Source organism: Diabrotica virgifera, chromosome 9, assembly GCF_917563875.1.
Source record: "Diabrotica virgifera virgifera chromosome 9, PGI_DIABVI_V3a".
Classification (NCBI taxonomy): Eukaryota; Metazoa; Arthropoda; class Insecta; order Coleoptera; family Chrysomelidae; genus Diabrotica; species Diabrotica virgifera.
The window spans coordinates 223,184,515-223,211,681 of NC_065451.1; the positions used below are offsets into that span (position 1 = coordinate 223,184,515).

General features: G+C 32.4%; 1 protein-coding gene across 1 annotated transcript in view; it reads left to right on the top strand.

The window, feature by feature from the left end:
* LOC114325017 (uncharacterized) overlaps positions 1–27,167 on the top strand; it is a 78,876-nt gene that overhangs the window by 11,148 nt on the left and 40,561 nt on the right. Inside the window, exons 4-8 of the mRNA XM_050660901.1 lie at positions 3,634–3,942; positions 7,942–8,604; positions 16,209–16,871; positions 21,480–22,139; positions 25,888–26,370. Coding sequence (XP_050516858.1) covers positions 3,634–3,942; positions 7,942–8,604; positions 16,209–16,871; positions 21,480–22,139; positions 25,888–26,370 — 2,778 coding nt within the window. The remainder of the gene's footprint in view (positions 1–3,633; positions 3,943–7,941; positions 8,605–16,208; positions 16,872–21,479; positions 22,140–25,887; positions 26,371–27,167) is intronic.

Below are 27,167 nucleotides of genomic sequence, written 5' to 3' on the forward strand. Positions count from 1 at the left end.
TAAACCCTCAAAAACTATGTGAAAAACTGAAAATTTTAATGTTGCCAAGCTAGGTAGATATTCTTTTAAACATCGATTGATAAAGCCATGAAGAGTTTTTTGCAATACAATTTTCAAAATTCCTTTGTTATTTAATTGCTAATCAAGCGTGCGCCACACTATTTTCCACCGTTGCATGTGTATAAAGTATGGTGCAAAAGAAAGGAATAAATTCATTATTTCGTAAACCGGCGATTTTAAGGAAAAATCCCGAAACAGGTCGATTTTTATTTTTAAGTTATGATATTGTGGCATATAAGGTATACTAGTGACGTCATCTATCTGGGCGTGAATAGGGGTCGTGTGCTAGCTCATTTGAAAGGTTCTTCAATTCTCTATTCAGTAATATAAACATTTACATTATTTATACAGAGTGTCCAAAAAAAGTTTTTAATTAAATTATTTGAAAAAAAGAAGAATCTTTGTACTTTATTTAATTCAAAATACATTTTACTGTTACCCAAAAAGTAAAAAATGTTTGTTTCACAAAAATAAACATTGCTTTTCGATTAAATATGTTCAAGCCAGCTCCCACCAGCCACCTGCCTCTTGGAAGTTTGAACATTTAATTTAAGAGGATCGGTACGTATTTCCGGCTGCAATGCTATTCAAATGGGGATTCATTTTTTTCAAATCCTGAGAAAACTAATAAGTATTTTTGAAAAATTTAAACGCAGAATGAAAGATTACGTTATTAGCGAGGGCCGAAAGTCCCTGAGAACTTCTATAATGTTTATTTTAATAAGTTACAGGGGTGAAAAACTAAGAGAAAATTGAGTGTGATTTTTAATTTCAAATATCTCATTCAAAATAAACTTTTTATTTATTCTAAGGGACTTTCGGCCCTCGGTAATAATTTAGTCCTTCATTCTGCGTTTAAATTTTTCAAAAATATTTATTGGTTTTTTCAGGATTCGAAAAAAATGACCACAATGCCGTGGTAATATTTTCCAAATCTATCTTTGTCTTACAACGCACTCAGCCGAATATAATATTGTCAGCATATATTGTCAGTCAGACACTGACAATCAGTGACAATTTTAAATATTTGACATTGCATCGGGAATATTTTGAGTTATTGATTAAATATTATTGATATATAGTGTATTTGATAAATAATTGATTTAAGACGTGAACTTAATAAAAAGTTATTTATTGTGTATTATTTGAGGAAGATCCAAGCAGAGAATACATCAGGATAATATATTCTTTGATCCAAGTATTTTGTTGTTAAAGATGTTCAAAATTGTAAGCGTTCCATAACAATATATTATTAAAAAATCACTTTAACACTTTTTCTCTTTTCTCGATTGAGTATTAGTTTTTGTTGTACAAATAAATTATTACAATCATTGAATACATAGCTAGTGAAAAAATTATCACATTTATTAACTGAATTAATAATTTGCAATTATAAAAATAACAGTTATCCAAGAAGATTCAAAAGCCATCTCTTTAAATTAATGATGACATTTTCAAGTAGAATGACATTCTAGTAATGTTTACATATCCATACCAGTGTGAATTTTACTACACGTAATTTGCCGTGTAAAGACAGATAAAGTGGGGATACACGTAAAATATTTGAGATTTATGTACCCATAGCCTTAAGCTAAAAGCAATGTTTATTTGTGAAATAAACTTTGTTTTTTGATTTGTGAAAGCAGTAAATTTTATTTTGAATTAAATAAATTACATACAGTCTTCTTTTTTTGTCAAATAATTTAATTTAATAAAAAATTTTTGGACACCCTGTATAAATAATTATGTAAATGTTTATATTACTGAGTAGAGAATTGAAGAGCTAGCACACGACCCCTATTCTCATTTAAAAAAATCATCGATTACGTCATCACGCCCAGATGGATGACGTCACCAGTATACCATATATGCCACAATATCATAACTTAAAAATAAAAATTGACCTGTTCGGGTTTTTTTCGTAAAGTCGCCGGTTTACGAAATAACGAATTTATTCCTTTCATTTGCACCATACTGTATGCACATACAACGGTGGAAAATAGTCTCGCGCACGCTTGATTAGCAAATAAAAAACAAATGAGTCTTGAATATTATGTTGCAAAAAACTCTTCCGGAATTCATCAATCGATATTTAAAGGATATCTACCTACCTTGGCAACATTCCAATTTTCAGTTTTTCACATAGTTTTTGAGGGTTAAAATGACCGATTTCGTAATTTTTCAATTTTTAATCGCTTATATGTCAAAAACTATCAACTTTAGAGAAAAGTCACTAAAGATCTTTTCTGTTTGAAATCATCCAAAAAACCTAAAAAAACTTTGTTCCATGCAAAAAAACTAATTTTAGAAAAAAAAAACAAAAAAAACGTTTAAAAATTTTTTGACCCAGTTTTGGTCTTGGCAACATGCAAATTTGTTAAAAGGGGTCCTTTTTGAGTAAGATTGTGCAAAAAATCTGAATTAGAATATTTTTCCTAGCGAATGCGCAGTGGCTTTCTGGACTATATCGCAGAATCAATGTCTATGAACGCTTTATTGATGTAAACTTGTAGGCCGTAGAAACGTTCCAGCATACTGAGCAAACTGTTTTACGGCTACGGCGAGACAAGCGACAATTACAGCACCGTAAGAACAGTAAAATTAAGCTCGAAAGATGAGTCCTACAGTGAGTATAGTGGATCGCTGCAGCGATATTTACAACGCTGTCTGGCCATGCACTATATTCACCGTAGAACCTACTTTTCGAGCTTCATTTTACTGCTCTTACAGCGCCGTAATTGTCGCTCATCTGGCCGTAGGCTAAGAGCAACTGACACAACAAATCACAATCGTAAATGGTCGACGCGCGCGCGTTTTATTATATCACGTGAAAGGTAGTTCTTTCAGGACGACAGACTTAGTAAAACACAGGTTAAAATAAAATAATTAAATAAACGATATTTTTATATGCAGTTCAAAATTAAAAATAAAATCAAATATACTTCTATCTTCGCCCCGTTCGTTCCGGAGAAAGCTCCCTAAGCGGACGTCTGCAAAAGAAAAATGAAATTGTATTTATAACTATCATCAAAAACATAATAACAATATTAGAATAATACAATATACAACACGATATATACAACAGCAATCGCGCTACACAGAATCGGATCCGGCGGAATGGCTCCTTACTACAGAGCGCATCCACTTCGGCAGAGTTTCAACTCATTTCATTGCATATCTGCCGTTTGAGTTCTTCCCGGTTCACTACACCGAAAGGAGCTCATCTCATGAGTCTCCTTGCTCGTCTTAAATACAATCTCGGTAGCCATCACTCCTAAGTTTCGCCGGAGAGGTGGTACGTAGGGGGATTACGCCAATATGTAAACGCTTTCGATCCACTGCTGTTGATTCGTCGAACGCCATGCTGCAAGCATCATATCATTACAATTAATTTTTCAATAAAGGTATATTATACCTAATGGATGTACTATGTACTAGTGTCTCCAGTAAGTTAGGAACGGGCACAAAAAGCGGTTCCAAAACCTAAGAGTTGGAAAGGGCAATAGTTAAAAAACAAAGGTAGGTGCTTGAGGTTTTACAGCGTATTACAATATCATGTTTCTTGTTTTTTAGATATTTTATTACGGGATTCCCAGGATTTCCTACATGCAGTCATTCACAAGGTGCATTTCGGTGCAACACTTTAACTATGCAAGACATCCATAGGTTCCACCAAAAATTCAACGAAAACAAGAACAAAGTAAGTCAGGACAATTTCATACTGTTGCACACAGCATTGGAACCTATTCAAAGGAGGAGACCATCAAAGAACCCCTCGATAACCTACAAGAAGAAAAGGGAGCTTCAAGAAACAAGAAGCAAATACTTTATTCTAGACAGGGAAGAACGGAAAGTGCCTGTTTGTATGCAGACATTTTTAAAGTGCTTGGAAATATCGCGTCATAGAGTAAATCTTTTGTCGAAATATTTTCGTGATGGAATAATGCCAAAAGAAAGACGAGGTGGGGACCGTAGGGGAGGTCGCTTTCGTGCTAAAAAGGAAGCAATAGTGGAATGTATAATTAAACAAGAATAAAAAACCGCTAAATGCCGTAAAAATGAGTGGCGCGCCCAATATTCCAGCTATAATGGTGGTCGCAAACACAGCCACATGTGGTCGCCACCGGTGGCTGCTACACGCTGCTGACTGAGGTTTATATGTATTTTAAATGGACTTTATTGTCGCTCGAAGTGACTACCGAAAACGCAGTGTGTGCGCCGAGTCCATTTAAACTGTGTACTGAGTGCTGTGTACAACTCAATACTGTGTAAAATACAATGTTGTGTGCACCACTCATTTTTACCTATATACTCTGGGCTAATTAGCAAAATACAAGGAAAAGTTATTTACCAGCAATTTTATTGCTGGAATCGAATATTATGATTGTATATTATATTAATAATGTAGGTATGCAAAGTCCGCAGACAGTGTGCTACTTTTTTTATAAACAAAATGGCACCCGAAAATCGTGTTTTTTTCAATTTTTGCTCTATAACTCCAAAGATTTTAAGTTTACACCAAAAATACTCAAATAAAACTTCACCGTAATTAAATTCTGAATAGAAACGTGTTTTTTCCGATTTCCTTCCACGAAAATTTTCCCCGGAAAATGCGGGTTTTTTCCAACAAAATCTTTAAAGTAATCTTTAAAAAATATAAGTAATTGTTTATCAATAATTAAATAACTTGGTAGTATAAAATCTCTTTTCGTATAGATTATAATTATTCCAGAAGCCGATGGAAATTGAATGAACAGTTTAGTAACAATTGAATTGTTAATTAAAAATTTACGGTCGCTATAATAGCCATAATAATTATGATACATAAGAATAACTATGATTTTTGTATAAAAATACACTGTACCTATCTAATGTACTTTACAGAATTGAAATTGGACTATTTAAGCGGCCTCGGGAATATTTTAAAATTATAAACAATTTTTTGGCTTATAAACAAATAGAATATCTCGGGAAATGTTAAATTAAATTAAATCGTGAAAACGGTATTAGAAAGAAAGCAGCAGAACGCTTCTTCTAAAAGAAAAAACGTTTAATTGTGATGAGTGGTTCCTGAGATTTACGTCAAAGATAAAAACAATAGGATCATAATTTTCGAACCATCACCTTTTTATTTTTATTCTTTTTTTTCACACCAATTTTCATAACTTTACAATAATCATAACATATATTACTATAATAAAAACTATCGATATTACGAGTGAAAATTGCCAAAAATAGCAAAATTCCAATCAAAAATCAGGTTGGAGAAAATGTAATCTCAAAGTTCAAAATCGGTATACGTTAAAAAAAAATGCATTTTCTCGGCTTCCCATGGAGCAATTTTCTTCATTCTTTTTTTGTACCCAAGTAACTCGAGTAGAGCCATCTAACCAACGCATTACTAAATGTCAAACGTGCTTTTGTTTTGTTATAATTTATTAATTTATTTAGAAACAAAGAAAACTACATATTTTTCCAGTTGTAGACTTTTTTTAGTTAAACTTACTACAAGTGTACCTTTTAACGTTAAAAACACAAATATTCTTATTTAAAAGCTGTATAATTATTTAAACAATCTTTATTTAAACAAATTAAAAATTTTGTTATAATAAATAAATAAATTTATTATAACAAAGCACAAGCAACTTTGACATTTAGTAATGCGCTAGTTAGATGGCTCTACTCGAGTTACTTGGGAACAAAAAAAGAATGAAGAAAATTGCTCCATGGGAAGCCGAGAAAATGCATTTTTTTAACGTATACCGATTTTGAACTTTGAGATTACATTTTCTTCAATCTAATTTTTGATTGGAATTTTGCTATTTTTGGCAATTTTCACTCGTAATATCGATAGTTTTTATTATATTAATATATGTTATGATTATTTTGAAGATATGAAAATTGGTGTGAAGAAAAAGGATAAAAATTAAAAGGTGATGGTTCAAAAATTACGATCCTATTGTTTATATCTTTGCCGTAAATGCCGGTCAACTTTGACCGATTGTATCTCAGGAACCACTCATCGCAATTAAACGTTTTTTCTTTTAAAAGAAGCGTCCTGCCGCTTTCTTTCCATTACCGTTTTCATGATTTAATTTAATTTAATATTTCCCGAGATATTCTATTTGTTTATAAGCCAAAAAATTATTTATATTTTTAAAATATTCCTGAGGCCGCTTAAATATTCCAATTTCAATTCTGTTAAGTACATTAGATGGTACAATATCTTTCTATACAAAAATCAAAGTTATTCTTATGTATCATAATTATTGTGGTTATTATAGGCACCGTAAATTTTTAATTAATAATTCAATTGTTGCTAAACTGTTCATTCAATTTCCATCGGCTTCAGGAATTATAATCTATACGAAAAGAGCTTTTATGCTACCAAGTTATTTAATTATTGATAAACAATTACTTATCTAAAATTTTAATTGAAAATTAAAGATTTTGTTGGAAAAACCCGCATTTCCCGGGGAATATTTTCGTCGAAGTAAATCGGGAAAACCACGCCTCGATGTAGAATTTAATTACGGTGAATTTTTATTTGGGTATTTTTGGTGTAAAGTTAAAATCTTTGGAGTTATAAAGCAAAAATGGAAAAAAAACACGATTTGGGGGCGCCATTTTGTTTATAAAAAAAGTAGCACACTATCTGCGGACTTTCCATACCTATATTGTTAATACATACAATCATAGGATTCGATTGCAGCAATAAAATTGCTGGTAAATAACTTTTCCCAAAAATGGCCTATTCTCCGATAATCTGCCCAGACTAATAGCGGTTTTGTTATTCTTGTATCGGGAGTTTTTCAAAGTTTTTTATAAATTAAATGTATGCACTTGAATGTAATATTTCTCGAATAAACTTTAAGCATTATAAATGGTCGCCTTTGTCGCATTATCGCCCAAATGGTCTAGTGGTTACGACACTATTCTGATAGGGCAATCCGAGTTTGTATCCCATCCATCCCAATATTTTTTTTTCAACATAATTCTTTGTTTCCATCGATTATACACTAGATTTTTTTCTATTCGGAATAGATTGAAAAATTATTTTAATGGCTGGCAAATGAAGTCGGATTACCCGATCAAGTTTAGCGTTGTAAGCACTAGACCATTTCGGCGATAACGGTAACATGGATTATACTTTTGGAGCTCGATAACTTCTACATGGTTTAACCGATTTTGATCACTAAACATGAGTTTGAAAGGTATTGAAAAGTAATGTCTGATGCACCCATGGCCAAATTTGATATCTGAACTTATAGGATTCAGTAAGCTTGAAAACCTCCCTAGTACCTGATCAAAATTTGATTGTGAATTGATAAAAAGCTATTTTTGTTGAGTTGGCGCTTTTTACTCGCAACCCCACGGTATATTTTTGTATGCTTTTAAAGCATGTTTTGTCTTTAAAAACAGGTAGATAACAAAATCAGTAATGTAATAAATCAGCCCCTTGTGCGGCGACTATGTAAGAGATGTTGGAATTTGGAGATTGTCAACTATCCATACATGGCTTCTCAAAAGCACTGTATATTGTGAAGCGACCTATATTGTGTGTATGGTCTTCTGACCGTTGTGTTTATATTTTAAGGTTTGCAGATGTGAATAGACAGACAGACAATATTATTAGCAAATGTTCTTATTTAGTCAGCGTTCAACTTTTGTATGGTAAAGACGAAATACTCAGCTCGATCCGGTATCGTGACTTTCATGACAAACAACCGTAAACCCTGAGATTAATTATTATTAGTAACATTACATATATGTGTTCGGGTACACAATATATTTATGTAATAATTCGTCACCCATCGTGGCGCTTGCCTCTTATAGTAAAAAAATAAATAAATTCGTATTTTTAATAAAACATTTTTTTAGAAAAAAGAAATTTAAGTGCAACATATGTACCAAGAAGTTGAAGAATGAAAGAGATGCTTTAGAACACAAAAACTTGCACACGGGTGATAAGCCTTTCAAATGTGATCAATGTGATCGTATCTTTCCTTTGTCTTCATCCCTCAGGGTCCATAAAAAGAAAAAACACAGCAAAACTCTAAAGGAAAAAGTGCGCAAATGTGTGGTTTGTTCTAAAGAATACAAAAGCCACTCCGGATTGCTTCGACACTACTCGTCCAGCCACAAAGAACTTGGTTATGATTATACAGTAGATTGTGATATTTGTGGAAAAACTTGCCGCACAAAATGCCAACTGAAGAAACACCAACTGACTCATACAGGCTTCAAACGATTCGAATGTCACATTTGTAATAATGGATTTACCAAAAAAGATGCATTGGAGGCCCACAACAGATCAGCTCATACGGGGGAGAAACCATATGTTTGCGACTATTGTGACAAGAGGTTTGCTCAAAGGGCTCCTTATCTATATCACTTAAAGCTTCACACTGGTGAGAGGTCTCACTTTTGTGTTAACTGTAAGAAAGGATATATAACCTTGAGTAATTTGAGGTCACATATGAAAAATTGTCGTGTGAAATACGAAATTACAAGTGAAATAGACATTAAAAGTGAAGCATTTGAGTTGGTTGGAAAATAATGATCTATACTGCTTGTCATGAAAAAGAAGCCTAAAATTTTTGTCATTTTGTAATTTTCACGAATCCTACAAGAAATTGATTGTCATTAGTAGTCGAGGAAATGAAGCATTTTGGCTCGCAATTTTTTCGTCCAGCATGGATTTACTTGAAATTTTCACAGAAGGTAGGAAATAGTCCAAGGATCATTTTCTATATCATTTCACTGTACGCTAAAACCTTGGGGGTGGTTGCCACCCCATCTCGAGGGCGGGAATTTTTTATTACATTTTAACCATGTAAATCGATGTAAACAGTGATTTTAAGAAACAAATGCTTTTTACATTTTCTTCGTAAAACTAATATTTTTCGAGTTATTCGCGTTTGAAAGTAACAGTTTTTCGACAAAAAAAATCGACTTTTTTAGAGAGGGTTTTTTGAGAATACCTCGAAAAATATGCATTTAATCAAAAAAAACTGTAGGTGTCAAAATTGTATCTTTTAGTAACACAAATCAAATTCTTTTTCTGTAATATCTTTAAGACCAATACAAACCGAGATACGGCATGTTAAAAGTTAGCTTTTTTCGTCAAATGCATAATTTGAAATATTCAAAGCCAAATAACGGAAAACTTTGCATTTTTCGAGGAAAACTTAAATAATATTTTTTCAAGTATACAGTTGGACCTTTCAAAAAATAATAATAAAAAGTTTCTAGCCTGAAAATTAAGCGATCAAAAAAAGGTCGGTACCTGCATTTCTCCATGAAAAAATCAATGAAAACAACCCTCTAACTACCCTCCTAATTAAACATTGGTCTTCACCTTTCCGTAATTCCGTTTATATTTGTATTATCAATAAACTCAAGAAGTTTGACCTATTTAAAACGCCTAATTTTAGAAAAATTGGAGTTTAAAGAAAAGTTGATTTTTTGCATTTTCCTATTTTTCACCTTTTACTTCAAAATATCTCCGAAAATACTGGAGATACGAAAAAAATGATAGATTACTAAATTGTAGCTTTTTTAATAACTAAAATTGCCTTTTGCATAGATTTTCATTACAGTGAACAGTTAGCGAGATATAGCTGTTTTCGATCCCTTTAAACCCACCCTCATTAAAAACTAAGAGATCTTACGGAATTTAGTTTACACAGTCTTATAACTCTTCAAAAATCCTACAAAGTCATTTTTGAAAAAACCTTTTGTCGCCAAGAATGAAGGAGCTATGTTTATAAAACGAATTTTTTTTTTGAAAATTCGAACAGTCCGCTAATGGATAATTTTCAATGTATGTATAATACCAAATATAATACCATAGAACCAGTTAGTAAGTACATTGGAAGATGACTAAAAAACTATTTGTATTTGTATTTGTACATATTTGTAAATTCGTATTTTTGTGTAAATAAATGTTTTTGTAATTCTTTAATTCTACTTTTTTTCTGTATAGATCTATTAAAATATCTACTTATAAAAACTGTAATGTTGTTAAGGGTGGTTTTAAGGATTGAAATATTCTGATATTACATTGTAAAGTATAAACAATCATTATTTAACCAATCAAGACCACATTTTACCCATATTAAAGTTTACAATGTTTTTATATAATTTTTGACAATAGGGGTAGTTTACACCCCTAAAAATAATCAACGCCCTTAAGCATGATATAGAATATGAAGTACAGGGTGAGATGATCCTAATCCCAAATTTTTATGTAAATCGATGCAAGCCGAAATTATTCTTTTAGGATCAGTAAATTTTTTATATGTAGCTCCAACAAGGTTGGTTTTAAGGGTTGAAATATTATGATAGTATATCTTAAAGCATAAAACAATCATTATGTAATTATTAAGAACCAAATGTTGACAATATTAAAGTTTAAAATGTTATTTTATCATTTTTTACGATTAGGGGTAGTTTTCACCCTTAAAAAACCAAAAGCGTACAACGGCTCAATATAGAAAATGAACTAGAGGGTGTAATGGGCCTAATTCCAAATTTTTGTACAAATCGATGCTCGACGAAAAAATAGCGGGGTTTTGCCATTTTTTCAGCTTCATTTCCTCGACTATCAGTCAGCAGCGTGTAGCGCCCTAAAAGAGCTGTTGTGAATATTACGTGGTACAAAAATGTATTTCCATTTTGATGGAAAATAAAATTGCAGTTTTATTTTGAATTTGAAAAGTTCTTACCTAATAATTGATAAGTTTAAAATAAAACGCGCCACAAAAGAGATTCAAACTTCTAACTGTATCAAATGTATTTTTTATGGCGCATTTGACTTCAAACTTAGCAAATACTATCTTTAATCTCAAACATTCAATTTTCATATTCGATACTAAACAATCTTTTTATCACCCCGTATATCACACTAACGCAATTTGTTATTATATTTACACATGTGCGGGCTACTAATTTCGTTAACTAATGCAAATCGTAAACAAGTTTGCTGACTAAATAAAATCATATGTTTTTCAGACGCGTGGGTTGACCCCAATTTCTCTTGCCGCGAAGAAAGAGTATACATTCAGAATAATTCCTTCGAGTCAATTCAAACAGTCAAGATGTGACTTTAACTATATTCCTTCGATTCACTTCAAACAATCATAATGATTATTATCAATTTAACCGTCAAACGAACCGGGAAGTAAAGCTACGTCATTCTATACATACTAGGGCAAATCTTTCAAAATATAACTAGAATTTTATTCCCCATCGAAATTAAAATACATATATTTTTGCCCCACGTAATATTCATATCAGCTTTTTTGTAGCCGCAATATTGTATGCAACACTCATTTTTACCTATGTAATCTGGGCTAATTAGCAAAATACAAGGAAAAGTTATTTACCAGCAATTTTATTGCTGGAATCGAATCTTATGATTCTATATATTAATAATATAGTTATGCAAAGTCCGCAGACAGTGTGCTACTTTTTTATAAACAAAATGGCGCCCAAAAATCACTCAAAAAAACACTCAAATAAAAATTCACCGTAATTAAATTCTGCATAGAGACGTGTTTTTCTTTATTTTTCAACTAAAATTTTAGATAAGTAATTGTTTATCAATAATTAAATAACTTGGTAGTATAAAAGCTCTTTTCTAAAAGAATAACTATGATTTTTGTATAAAAAGACACTGCACCTATCTAATGTACTTTACAGAATTGAAATTAGACTATTTAAGCGGCCTCGGGAATATTTTAAAATTATAAACAGTTTTTTGGCTTATAAACAAATAGAATATCTCGGGAAACATTAAATTAAATGACGAAGTAGTTTTCAATCCTAATAGTAAATTATTAATATTAAAAATATCAAAAATATTACTAAAAGATTTTTAAATTGAAAACTTATTGGTACACTTTCCTGGTGACACCTCCAAGACTTCTACAATTTGCAAGTCAAATGGATGCTGCAGTGAAGACGAATGGTATACATTTTTATTAAATTAAATCTTGAAAACGGTATTAAAAAGAAAGCGGCAGGACGCTTCTTCTAAAAGAAAAAACGTTTAATTGTGATGAGTGGTTCCTGAGATACAACCGCTCAAAGTTGACCGGCATTTACGTCAAAGATAAAAACAATAGGATCATAATTTTCGAACCATCACCTTTTTATTATTATCCTCATTATTTCACACCAATTTTCATATCTTTAAAATAATCAAAAATCAGGTTGGAGAAAATGTAATCTCAAAGTTCAAAATCGGTATACGTTAAAAAAATGCATTTTCTCGGCTTATCATAGAGCAATTTTCTTCATTATTTAAATTAATGTAACGTAAATTAATTTATTATAACAAATCACAAGTAACTTTGACATTTAGTAATGCGTTAGTTAGATGGCTCTACTCGAGTTACTTGGGAACAAAAAAAAAAGAATGAAGAAAATTGCTCCATGGGAAGCCGAGGAAATGAATTTTTTTTACGTATACCGATTCTGAACTTTGAGATTACATTTTCTCCAACCTAATTTTTGATTGGAATTTTGCTATTTTTGGCAATTTTCACTCGTAATATCGATAGTTTTTATTATAATAATATATGTTATGATTATTTTGAAGATATGAAAATTAGTGTGAAGAAAGAGGATAAAAATTAAAAGGTGATGGTTCAAAAATTACGATCCTATTGTTTATATCTTTGCCGTAAATGCCGGTCAACTTTGACCGATTGTATCTCAGGAACCACTCATCGCAATTAAACGTTTTTTCTTTTAAAAGAAGCGACCTTTTTTCCATTACCGTTTTCATGATTTAATTTAATTTAATATTTCCCGAGAAATTCTATTTGTTTATAAGCCAAAAAATTGTTTATATTTTTAAAATATTCCTGAGGCCGCTTAAATAGTCCAATTTCAATTCTGTAAAGTACATTAGATGGTACAATGTCTTTTTATACAAAAATCATAGTTATTCTTATGTATCATAATTATTGTGGTTATTATAGCGACCGTAAATTTTTAATTAATAATTCAATGGTTGCTAAACTGTTCATTCAATTTCCATCGGCTTATGGAATTATAATCTATACGAAAAGAGCTTTTATGCTACCAAGTTATTTAATTATTGATAAACAATTATCTAAAATTTTAGTTGAAAATTAAAGATTTTGTTGGAAAAACCCGCATTTTCGGAAGAATATTTTTGTCGAAGTAAATCGGGAAAAACACGTCTCTATGCAGAATTTAATTACGGTGAATTTTTATTTGGGCATTTTTGGTGTAAAGTTAAAATCTTTGGAGTTATAGAGCAAAAATGGAAAAAAACACGATTTGGGGGAGCCATTTTGTTTATAAAAAAAGTAGCACAATATCTGCGGACTTTGCATAAATATATTGTTAATATATACAATCATAAGATTTGATTCCAGCAAAAAATTTGCTGGTAAATAACTTTTCCCAAAAATGGCCTATTCTCCGATAATCTGCCCAGGCTAATAGCGGTTTTGTTATTCTTGTATCGGGAGTTTTTCAAAGTTTTTATAAATTAAATGTATGCACTTGAATGTAATATTTCTCGAATAAACTTTAAGCATTATAAATGGTCGCCTTTGTCGCATTATCGCCCAAATGGTCTAGTGGTTACGACACTATTCTGATAGGGCAATCCGAGTTTGTATCCCATCCATCCCAATATTTTTTTTTTCAACATAATTCTCTGTTTCCATCGATTATACACTAGATTCTTTTCTATTCGGAATAGATTGAAAAAAATATTGGAATGTCTGACAAATGAAGTCAGATAACCCGATCAAGTTTAGCGTTGTAACCACTAGACCATTTCGGCGATAACGGTAACATGGATTATACTTTTGGAGCTCGATAACTTCTACATGGTTTAACCGATTTTGATCACTAAACATGAGTTTGAAAGGTATTGAAAAGTAGTGTCTGATGCACTTATGGCCAAATATGATATCTGAAGGTATTATAGGATTCAGTAAGCTTGAAAACCTCCCTAGTACCTGATCAAAATTTGATTGTGAATCGATAAAAACTATTTTTGTTTAGTTGGCGCTTTTTATTCGCAACCCCAGGGTATATTTTTGTATGCTTTTAAAGCATATTTTGTCTTTGAAAACAGATAGATAACAAAATCAGTAATGTAATAAATCAGCCCCTTGTGCGGCGACTATGTAAGAGATGTTGGAATTTGGCAATTGTCAACTATCCACACATGGCTTCCCAAAAGCACTCTATATTGTGAAGCGACCTATATTGTGTGTGTGGTCTTCTGACCGTTCTGTTTATAGTTTAAGGTTTGCAGATGTGAATAGACAAACAGACAATATTATTAGCAAATGTTAGCGTTCAACTTTTGTATGGCAAAGACGAAATACTCAGCTCGATCCGTTATTGTGACTTTCATTACAAACAACCGTAAACCCTGAGATTAATTATTATTAGTAACATTACATATATGTGTACGGGTACACAATATATTTATGTAATAATTCGTCACCCATCGTGGCGCTTGTTTCTTATAGCAAGATCAAAGAACAATCTGACCCCAAAAAAAAATAAAGGAAGGATGAAAATTTGGGAATAGGTAGTTGAAATTGTCTATTATTATATAAGAAAAAGTTTACAATTCTACATCCCCTCCATTTTGCAAAAATGGAGGAAAATACCCCCCTCTCGAAGATGAAAAAAAATACGTTCAAAATAAAACCGGAATTGGATAAAATGACTAATTCTAAACAACTTTTCTTCTATAGAGTTTTTTCACTAAGTCAATACTTTTCGAGTTATTTGCGAGTGAATAAGTGTTTAAAAAAAGGTTTATTTTTGTTTTTTAAAAAAACTTGTAATATTAAAAGTAAGTGAATTACGCTCAAAATATTGTTGGTCCCTTTTATTTTTTGGTAAAAAAATCGCGAAAATCGCCCCCTAATTAGCATCACATATAAATTTTAACATTACCACTTCACAAGTTACTTTGTCCATGTATTATTTGTATGATCTGTAAGTTTCATCGGTTCAAAGTGCTTCGTTTTGAAAAAGCTGTAGTTAAAATTGCTTGAACGAGTAACTAATCACGAATTTAGGCAAATTTTGAACAGCCATAACATAACCAAGTTTTGTCTAACAAGAAAACAAAAAATCAAAAATATTCAGAAATGCAAAACGTACATTTTATTACTCTTTGAGATTTTTGGTATTCCTAATTGTTTTTAAATTAATTCCATAAACAATTACGATTTTTTTCAAAATTAAAAAAAAATGTTTTATTTTAAACCCAATTTTTTTCAAAACTGAGCACTTTGAACCAATGAAACTTATAGATAATATAAACAATACATAAGTGAAGTAACTTGCAAAGCGGTAACGATTAATTTTATTTGAGTATCTAATCAAGGGGTGATTTTCGCCATTTTTTACCAAAAAATAAAAGGGACCAACAATATTTTGAGCGTAACTCACTTACTTTTAATGTAAGAAGTTTTTTTTTAAACAAAAATAAACCTTTTTTTAAACACTTTAAAAAAATTGTAATGAATTTTCCTCGAAAAGTGCTCCGTTTTTTGGTTATTCCACATTGAAATATTCGATTTGGAATTTGACGAAGAAGAACCTACAGTTCATTAGCTGTAACTTTGATTCTACTGGGTCTGCAGACCTCACGCATACACCATTTTTTAAAATTTTTTATAAGCTACATTTTTACTAAGAATATTTTTTTCGCTAAAATACTTACTTTTTGAGTTATCTCCGAAAAACCGTCCAAAAACTGTTTTTGGTTAAAAATGAACACATTCACTCGCAACTAACTCGAAAGGTATTGACTTAGTAAAAAAACTCTATAGAACAAAAGTTACTTAGAATTAGTCATTTTATCCAATTCCGGACTTATTTTGAACGTATATTTTTTCACCCCCGAAAAAAAATTTTTTACTCCGTATTTTCCAATTTTTATAAAATGGAGGGGATGTAGAATTGTAAACTTTTTCTTGTATAATAATAGACAATTTCAACTACCTATTCCCAAATTTTCATCCCTCCTTTATTTTTTTGAAGGTTTTCGTAAAATTTTGCGTTCCCTGATCGGGCTATTATAGTAAAAAAATAAATAAATTCGTATTTTTAATAAAACCTTTTTTTAGAAAAAAGAAATTTAAGTGCAACATATGTACCAAGAAGTTGAAGAATAAAAGAGATGCTTTAGAACACAAAAACTTGCACACGGGTGATAAGCCTTTCAAATGTGATCAATGTGATCGTAGCTTCCCTTTGTCTTCATCCCTCAGGGTCCATAAAAAGGAAAAACACAGCAAAACACTAAAGGAAAAAGTGCGCAAATGTGTGGTTTGTTCTAAAGAATACAAAAGCCACTCCGGATTGCTTCTCCACTACTCGTCCAGCCACAAAGAACTTGGTTATGATTATACAGAAGATTGTGCCATTTGTGGAAAAACTTGCCGCACAAAAGCCCAACTGAAGATACACGAACTGACTCATACAGGCTTCAAACGATTCGAATGTCACATTTGTAATAATGGATTTACCAAAAAAGATGCATTGGAGGCACACAACAGATCAGCCCATACGGGGGAGAAACCATATGTTTGCGACTATTGTGACAAGAGGTTTGCTCAAAGGGCTCCTTATCTATATCACTTAAAGCTTCACACTGGTGAGAGGTCTCACTTTTGTGTTAACTGTAAGAAAGGATATATAACCTTGAGTAATTTGAGGTCACATATGAAAAATTGTCGTGTGAAATACGAAATTACAAGTGAAATAGACATTAAAAGTGAACCATTTGAGTTGGTTGGAAAATAATGATCTATACTGCTCGTCATGAAAAAGAAGCCTAAAATTTTTGTCATTTTGTAATTTTTACGAATCCTACAAGAAATTGATTGTCATTAGATGTTTGTGAAATGTTTAAGAATATTGTCTAAAACAGTATGTAATCATTTCTTAAATAACAAATGTCAAAAAAAGCTTCTTCGAAAATGATAATTTTATTGGGAAATTAAAAAAAATTAACATTGTACATTTTTTCTCTTTTATAGTATAGTTTTATAGTAATACCAATCAAAGTAACAATTTGAACAGATCGCTCAGCCATAGTTTTAAATTTAAAAAATTGCACAAGTTCACTCTTTGAACCACTGTACACTAGTGAAAGATTTTTGAAAAACAGAATAGCCATATTCCAAGAAAAATAAGGTACAAACAACACGTGCATTATCCAAAGTCGTAAAAATCAATTCTGCAAACCTATGTATTACCCTTAATTAATTGACCTGTAGGCACCCTTTGTCGGTGTGTCAGAAAAAGCTGAAGGGTTGGTACTCAAATAGCTCCTTATAGTTATTATTTAATTATTTATAATAAACACGACTTCATTTGACTATGTTATACTTTTATTTAACTTGTCTTCGAACTATTTATACAAACAATAACAATGTATCAACCTGTCCCAAGGCATGCTGCAATACTACGTACAATAAATATAATAATGTCTGTTGTCTGTTGTTGTCGTCTTTTTATATTATAATTGTTAACTCATAACAACATGTATATTGGGTTCACTACGGTCAATCTCAATCCAACATATACATCTTATAAAGTTACAGTGGAACCTCGATAAGTCGGCCCCCGATAACCCGGAAGTCCGGCTAACCCGGACCGATTTTCATCAGATAAACATTTTGATTTTCAATATTTTGAATTTTTCAATTTAATTGTGGCTTATTTCCCATCAAAATAGTTAATTATCAGACAAACCTTTCAACAATAAAAATGTATGTAATATAATATTTGAGAGATAATGTGTATGTGTGTAATTTGAACTACATATACGATATTAAAAATGACTCATAGCACACGCCGCAGAAACAACAGCCACCTGTCTGTAGTATATATATTCCTTTTTATTTCAAACTGTCAGCATTGTTTAGGAAAGACTATTTAAAAAATTTTTTTATAAACAATGGTCTTTAGTTTTCACTGCTCTTAAATAATAACATTACATCGTTGTGACTGTATTGTGTGTCTTGTATTGTTCGCTTCCATTTGCTTACGTTTGTAGTTGGTGTTTTTTTTAGTAATTTTAATGAGTAGGTACTGTGCATATTTATAAATATATTTCATGTTATTTCAATTCTAACGGAGTTTATCTGTAAGTATACCGTATTTTATTAATTTTTACCATATTCTCCGGCTGTCTCGGATTTTAGATAACCCGGATCGGTCGCGGTCCCGATTAATCCGAGTTATCGAGGTTCCACTGTACTTAGAATTAACCTTAAACATACTTTATACAGAGTGTTATAATATCAGTACAGGTGCCTAAAAGACGCTAAAAGTGTTTCAACAACAAAGGGTAACAAATCAATTGAAAGTTCTGTCCGACAAAATACATGGGACGTTTTCGTAGTCTGACGTTTGAAACCTGTAACCTGTTCCAAAATTAAAACGTCCCCTGTTCCAGTGTTCCCGTACATCAAAGGTTGTCCGACTGAACACCGTTAAGCTACACTAAGCATCAAAATTAACGCACCGCTTAAAAATGGGACATTTTTGATGTCTCGTATTTCCTAAACCTGTTGTCCTATTTTAGTGATTTTTTTAGTATGTTATAGCTTTGTTCTTCAAGAATATTGTTGTAATAATATTGTTGCTAAACAGGTAAGTGTCATTATATACCGGATGTAACAATGATAGTGTGTTTTTTCCACAAAGTTCGGAACACCCTGTGGAATATTGTAGCGTATATAAAATATTGAAATTAAAACTCAACTATAGCCTTAGGCTTTCTTAATATTCTGCTTTTTGATTCATTCACTTATGTTGGATATTAAAAAAGTTAAGTTAACGACTAGCAACGTTCTTTATCAATACAGGGTGTTTCTAAATAAGTGCGACAAAATTTAAGCGGTAATTCTGCATGAAAAATAATGACCGTTTGATTTATGTCCGCATATGCTAGGTTTTCGAGATACGGGATGTTGAATTTTTTTCTTACAAACTGATGATTTATTTACTGCTCTAAAACTGGTTGAGATATGCAAATGAAATTTGGTAGGTTTTAAGAGGTAGTTATTGCGCATTTTTTGGCATACAATTAAGAATTTTATATTCACCATTGGCGTGCATACGGGTAATATGACCGGGTAATATGACCCGTATGCACGCCAATGGTGAATATAAAATTCTTAAGTATATGTCAAAAAATGCGCAATAGCTCTTAAAGCCTACCAAATTTCATTTGCATATCTCAACCAGTTTTAGAGCAGTAAATAAATGCCGGTCAACTTTGACCGGTTGTATCTCAAGAACCACTCATCACAATTAAACGTTTTTTCTTTTAAATGAAGTGTCCTGCCGCTTTTTTTCCAATACCGTTTTCATGATTTAATTTAATTTAATATTTACCGAGATATTCTATTTGTTTATAAGCCAAAAAATTGTTTATAATTTTAAAATATTCCTGAGGCCGCTTAAATAGCCCAATTTCAATTCTGTAAAGTACATTAGATAGGTACAGTGTCTTTTTATACAAAAATCATAGTTATTCTTATGTATCATAATTATTGTGGTTATTATAGCGACCGTAAATTTTTAATTAACAATTAAATTGCAGTTTTAGAGCAGTAAATAAATTGTCAGTTTGTAAAAAAAAATTCAACATCCCGTAAATCTCGAAAACGAAGCATTTGCGGATGTATGTTTATAAATCAAACGGTCATTATTTTTCATGCAGAATTACCCCTTAAAGTTTGTCGCACTTATTTAGAAACACCCTGTATTGATGAAGAACATTGCTAGTTGTTAAAGTACCGAACTTTTTTATTATTCAACATAAGCGAATGAATCAAAAAACAAAATGTTAAGAAAACCTGAGGCTATAGTTGGGTTTTAATTCCAGTATTTTATAAATACTAGAATATTCCACAGGGTGTTGCGAACTTTGAGAAAAAAACACAGTTTCATTCGTACACCCGGTATACAATGAAAACTTACCTGCTTAGCAACGATATTATTAAAACGATATTTTCGAAGAATAGGGCTATGACATACTAAAACATCACTAAAATTACACAACAGGTTTAGGAAATACGAGACATCAAAAATGTCCCATTTTTAAGGTGGTGAGTTAATTTTGATGCTTAGTGTATTAACAAATTTTCAGCTTGCTAATAAACTTTTTTTGGTAGATGGGATCCAGGCCTAATAATTTTGTGTGCTTTCAAAGCATCTATGTGTTTTAAAACAGATAGATAACAAAATAAGTAAATAAATACATAAATTTCTGTCATTTAGTTCGTTGCAATCCGTGGCTGCACGCGGAGTATTATCCTGGTTCAGTAAGAGAGAAGAGCATATGTATCACCTGATGAAGGGTTAAGAAGCCACAAAAACCGGTAGAGATGCTTGCTGTACTCTCTGATTAAACTAGAATATAGTACGACTGCAGTTTCGAGTTGCAACGAAATTGAAAATATTTGTTTGTTTTTAATTTATTTGTTTACTCTATTTGGAGTACGAAGGAAACCATTCTTGCTGGAGATTTACCGCCTGAGCAGATGGAATGTGAATTATAAATTGTAAAATTCCCTCATCTTCCTATAGTCTCAAAATCCGTATGGCTTGCATTTTTCGAAGCCTCGGATGGTGTAACCAGAGAAGGTTTTCCATTGTTTTTAATCTGATAAGATATAAAATTGTATTTAAATATCATTTTATGTGCTATTAGATTAATAACTTAGACTTTTCTAGCAGATGTCGCGAGGGCATCCCTGCCATTTGGTTCGTTGCAGTCCGTGGCTGCACGTGGAGTATTATCCTGGTTCAGTCAGCTACAAGAGTATAAAGAAATACGGAGTTACTACCCTGGTGATGGGGTTAATTAACTGGAGGCACTATTTGTTCATAACATCTATTTATTTATTCAACACTACTAAACATATCAGTAACTAGTTGGTGTGCTTGGTCTAAATATCGAATGATGAATCACGAATAATGAATGATAAAAGAATGATCAGCGATGCTTCTCCTGAATCTACTTTAAACTTCTAAATGTTGTTATTTTGATTGTTGACACGACTCGACCGTAAAATATTAATAACATCGAATAGCTGACAAAGCGTTCTTGAAAACTAGTGCACTATGTTGGGCAATCGGTGTCACTTAATTATTTTACAACAACCGGCGATGTTTGTTTTTAACATATTTAAAAATTAAATGAATATGAGTTGCTTTTATTTTGGATGCTGATATAATCCTGTACAAGAGCATATGTATATCCTGATGAGGGTTAAGAAGCCCCGAAACCGGTAGAGATGCTTTTGGGTTGCAACGAAATTGAAAATATTTATTCATTTTTAATATAAATTTCTATTATTAATAAAACCTTTTTTTAGAAAAAAGAAATTTAAGTGCAGCATATGTACCAAGGAGTTTAAATATGAAAGAATTGCCTTAGAACACGAAAATTTGCACACGGGTGATAAGCCTTTCAAATGCGAACAGTGTGATCGTAGTTATCCTTTGTCTACAACTCTCAGGGACCATAAGAAGAAAAAACACAGCCAAACTAGTACAGAAGAAAAAATGCACAGTTGCGTGGTTTGTTCTAAAGAATACAAAAGCGACTCAGGATTACTTCGACACTACTCATCCAACCACAAAGAACTTGGTTATGATTATTCTGTAGCTTGTGACATTTGCAAAAAAACTTTCAGCACAAGAAACGAACTAAAGGTACACGAACTAACTCATACAGGCCTCAAACCTCATGAATGTAACATTTGTCATAAGAGCTTTTCCAAAAAAGACACGTTGAAGGCCCATCAAAGAGTTCATACGGGGGAGAAACCATATGTTTGCAAGTATTGTGACAAGAAGTTTGCTCAAACTGCCCCTTATCTATATCACTTGAAGACGCACACTGGTGAGAGGTCTCACTTTTGTGTTAACTGTAAAAAAGGATATATATCTTTGAGTAATTTAAGGTTTCATATGAAAAAATGTCATGAAATAAACATTAAAAGTGAAGTAGCCATTAAAAGTGAACCACTTGAGTTGGTCGGAGAATAGTGATATATATATATAATCATAAGAGGGCATCCATTTATGTGTACATAGACTTTCCGGTATTGTTCCATTGTTTTCTTGGACATTTAACTTGTGGGCTTCCCCTTAGTTACGGTTGAATCCATTGTTCTTTACGGTGCGTTCATATTGAAGACCATCGCATCGTATCCTAGCCTAGAGCAAAGTATCGTACTCTTCATTTTTGTGAACGCTCGCATTTAAAATAATGCATCTGGCGATCGATAATAGGGTACGAGCAGTACGAGCAATACTAGGGAGCGAGGGTTGGTGCCTCGTAGTGAGCACACCCTTAGACGTGAGTCATCACTTAGTCATCATTTAGACTATACGAAATAAGTCGGAAATTTACTCCACGCAACGGCAAGTCAGAGAAAGTGGCCACTACTCCGATCACGGATTATATTATAAAATTTGAGGTTATCAAATAAATATAATGTAAAATGGTAGTTTTGCTTAAAAATTTTGGTGCAGAATTACAGCTACATTTGAACTAGCTTAATAAATTATTTTAATATCTTAGAATTTTTTATAAAAATCTTATAATTCTTTTTATAATCTTTTAAATTATTTTCTTCTTATAAATCTTTTAATATGTATTCAATAAAATATTTTTTTGTCATTTCTTTCACTTAAACAATACCATTACTTAACAGTGTGATTGAGGTTAAATTTGTATGTAAATTAATGGCAAAATAAAATACACTTATTATAAAATTTCAAACTTCAATATAAAATTTGTTGTGAAAACAACTGTTTGTGTAATATAAATATCTTCTAAATGCAAAAATTAGACAAAAAAACAGCAAAAAATTCAACACCAGACTGACAACCACAAAAGTAAACAAACCAGAAACGTCACAAATTGTACTTAAAATCTGAAAATGTCCCCAAACGTATTCTTTCTACCTATCTCTTTTCGATGTACTGAGTCTAGAGCGTCCATAAAAATAACATGTGTCTTTTCTTATTAACAGGTGGTAGCTAGTTTGTCTTTAGTGTATTGGGATTCACAGCATCCATTATTAAGCATCCAATTAAGAGCAAGACACATTCTTTTAAAATTTAAATGTCCTTGGTAAACAAACACGTTTGTTTATTATACATATTACGTGACCCAGATTACTCCACACAAGTGTACCAGTTGTCAATCCTGCGGTGTCAGCGAATCAGTATTACATATTCCTAATTCATGGCCAAAGCCGACTCAGCATAAATAATATCAATACTTTCTCTTCCCTTTTTACCAGGACTAGGTCTCCTATTTTAAAGTGTTGTGGTGTTGTTTTGGGCTTATTCTCTTCATTGCTTTCATTACTTCTAGTGAATTGACCTATCGTGTCTATGTACTCTGTGTGCTCTGGTTTCGAAGAAGTGTCCGATATCACGAATTCTTCGACTTGTGTCCTTTTCGGTTTGTTAATTTGACATTCATGACATTGTTTAACGTATTTTCTTACGTCTTTTTTCAAATTTTTCCATCTGAATCTTGCTTTTAGCTTCTTTATTAGTCTATTTTTATTTAAGTGTCCTCCAAACATCGGGTGATTATGATATTCCTCTATTAATCTATGCTTTTCTTTGTCATCTTCTATTGTTTTTGGTACTTCACATATGTATATTTTTATATTGTTCAATATCCAATACATTAGTTTCATGCGTGGAAGACAATGATGCTAGATAAAAAGTACGTGTTTTATCTCGGAAGTTATTAATGACGCACGGGTAAAGAATCATGGACTTAATTGGATTTGAAATTCCATGGTTTATCATGTATAATTATTTTGTACCATCTGTACTTCGCCTGTCTTAGGAAGTGTTTAGCAAATTTCCATTTTTTAAGTTTTGCTACATGAGTTGAACTGTCGTTGATATTGGAGTTATTCTTTCGTACGATTCTTCTTCTTAACGTGCCTTATATGTCACCTTGACTTTGGTGATTAACACAGCAAGACTCCGTCTGTCTTGAGATATTTGGAATAGTTTCCGTCTTCCGGTCCATTCCCTAACATTATTCAACGACGAGACTTGTTTTCTACCAGTTCCTCTGCATCCTTCAATTTTACCCATCATAATCAGTCAAAGAATATTATAATATTGTTACTAGCGTTAGTTGTTAACAAAATGGAGTTTGTTCTTAACAATTGTCGTCAAAAACATTTTTTTTCGGCCATGAAGGACCGTTGCTTATAGAGTTTAAAAAACTTAGGGTTTATATCACTGCAAACCTGTGTATTAAAACTTTAAACGAGCTCCATCAAGCAATAAGATGAAAACATCCAGGAAAACTCTGACGTGGTGTCACTCTTCTGCACGACAATTCTCGGCCTCATGTTGCAAAAATACTAAAAGCAAATCTACGATGAAAGAAGTGGAAGAGCATCCACCCTATAGTCCTGATTTAACACTTGGCGATTTTCATATATAAAGACAGGCGTAAGACAGGGTTGTGTTCTGTCACCGCTACTGTTTAACCTGTACAGTGAAGCCATATTTCATGAAGCGATAGCGGAGCTAAGTAGTGGAATCTCTATTAACGGAAGAATAGTAAATAACATAAGATTCGCTGATGACACCGTTATAATGGCAGACACCCTGGAATCGCTGCAATAATTGCTAAATAGAATTAACGAGTACTGCATTCCATACGGACTAAAAATAAACAAGAAAAAAACTAAATTGATGATTGTCTCAAAAACAGAACATGGAAATGAAAGGTTAATGATAGAGCAAACCCAAATAGAAAGAGTGAAGACATACAAATATCTGGGAACGTGGGTTGATGACAAAAATGACAAAAGCCAAGAAATTAAAGTCCGAATTGAAACTGCCAGGCAAGCATTTATAAAAATAAAGACAATGCTTACAAACAAAGACCTTCAGTTGCCTCTCAGATTGAGGGCTCTAAGATGCTACATATTTTCTATATTGCTATACGGAATGGAAGCTTTAACATTGAAGAGACAATGCATAAAAACAATAAAGCCTTCGAAATGTGGTGTTACAGAAGAATATTGATAATTCAGTGGGTTCAAAGGATTACCAATGTTAAAGTGGTACGACGCGACGTTTAAATAAGGAGTTAGAAATTATGAAGAGTATAAAAACTAAAAAACTGGAACATTTGGGTCACATTACCAGAGGAGAAAAATATGAATTGCCGAGAATTATTATGTAAGGAAGGATCCAAGGAAGAAGAAGCATAGGAATAAGACGCATCTCCTGGCTGAGGAACCTTAGATAATGGTTTAACTGTAGTTCATTACAACTGTTCAGAGCAGCAGCCAACAAAGTGACCATAGCCATTATGATATCCAAATCTCCAATAGGAGAGGGAACTTTAAAAAGAAGAATATTTTCATATCTTTTGGCCACTAAAAAGGGCGTTAAAATGTAATCGTTTTCAGACGGAGGAATAAGTACAAAATATCGTAAAAGAATTCTTTGACCAACAGCCACAAGAGGTCTTCAAGCAGGGTGTATAATTTTTTTTTATATTTTTTTCTTGGTCAAAGGTGGGTTCCAATTGAACCTGCCTGAAAAGTTGATCACTAAAAATACATTTTTGCAAATTGTTGAGTTAGGTATTGCTTTTTACTTGTAACCCCACGGTAGAGTTTTGTACGCTTTCAAAGCATCTTAGGTCGTTTATATTATAATAAATTACAAAAATTAGTAAATAAATAAATTCGTATTTTTAATATAAATTTTTTTTAGAAAACAGAAATTTAAGGGCACGATATGTAACAAGAGGAACAGAAATGCAAGAAGTGCTTTAAAACATGAAAATTTGCACACGGTTGAAAAGCCTTTCAGTTGCGAACAGTGTCATCGCAGCTATCCTTTGTCTACAACCCTCCAGGACCATATAAACCGAAAACACACGAAAATTATTACAGAAAAAAAAATACACAGCTGTGTCGTTTGTTGTAAAGAATACACAGACAGCTCTGGATTGCGTCGTCACTATTCGTCCAACCACAAAGAACTTGGTTATGATTATACAGTAGCTTGTGACATTTGTGGAAAAACTTGCCACACAAAAGCCCAACTGAAGATACACGAACTGACTCATACAGGCCTCAAACCATACGAATGTAACATTTGCAACAAGAGATTTTCCAAAAAATGTTCATTGAAGACACATAACAGAGCTCATACGGGGGAGAAACCATATGTTTGTAATTATTGTGGCAAAAGGTTTGCTCACGGTGGTGCCTATAGATATCACTTGAAGACGCACACTGGCCAGATGTCGCACTTTTGTCTTTACTGTAAAAAAGGATGTATATCCTTGAGAAATTTGAGGTATCATATGAAAAAATGTAATGAAATTAACATTAAAAGTGAAATAGACATTAAAAGTGAACCACTTGAAACAATATAAACATAGAAACATAACACTTAAGTATGCTCTGGGCCTCGAATGCTTCGGAGAAGTGGAAATGAGTGGGGTATTGTGTTGTGCGAACGTTGGAGTGCCAACGGTTCTATCTCTCGATGTGGTGCTGAATGCATATCAGTACAATAGTCGGTTGCGTTTCAATTCAATTCGAGTCTCTTACCATCCTCTCACACTTGTTTCTACGTCTTCCCATCATCAGAGAGAGCTGCAAGGAGACTGAACTAAGATCGATGCTCGGAATATTTCTATTCCACTAACACTAAGGCATCAACAGTTTACCCATCTATATCACCATTTGTACTCTGCGTCGTGAAACAAAATAAATGTTCCGAGCTGCGGAATCAATTAACTTAAATTAAAATAAGTGTAAACAACGAACAATAATATATTTATTTATTTTTGGTTAAAAGACGTGCTTATTCATCTCGTAAAAGGGTTTGATTGTTTGGCCCAGAGAGGGTTTGTTGACCGACCGACGCCTGCTCTGCGAGTGTGTGAAACGACCCGTGGTTGTATCTCGAATGCTGTGGCTGAAAAAGACCACAAACGCTGATATGTTTGTGTTTCTACCATCTGGCCAGAAAGGCGATTA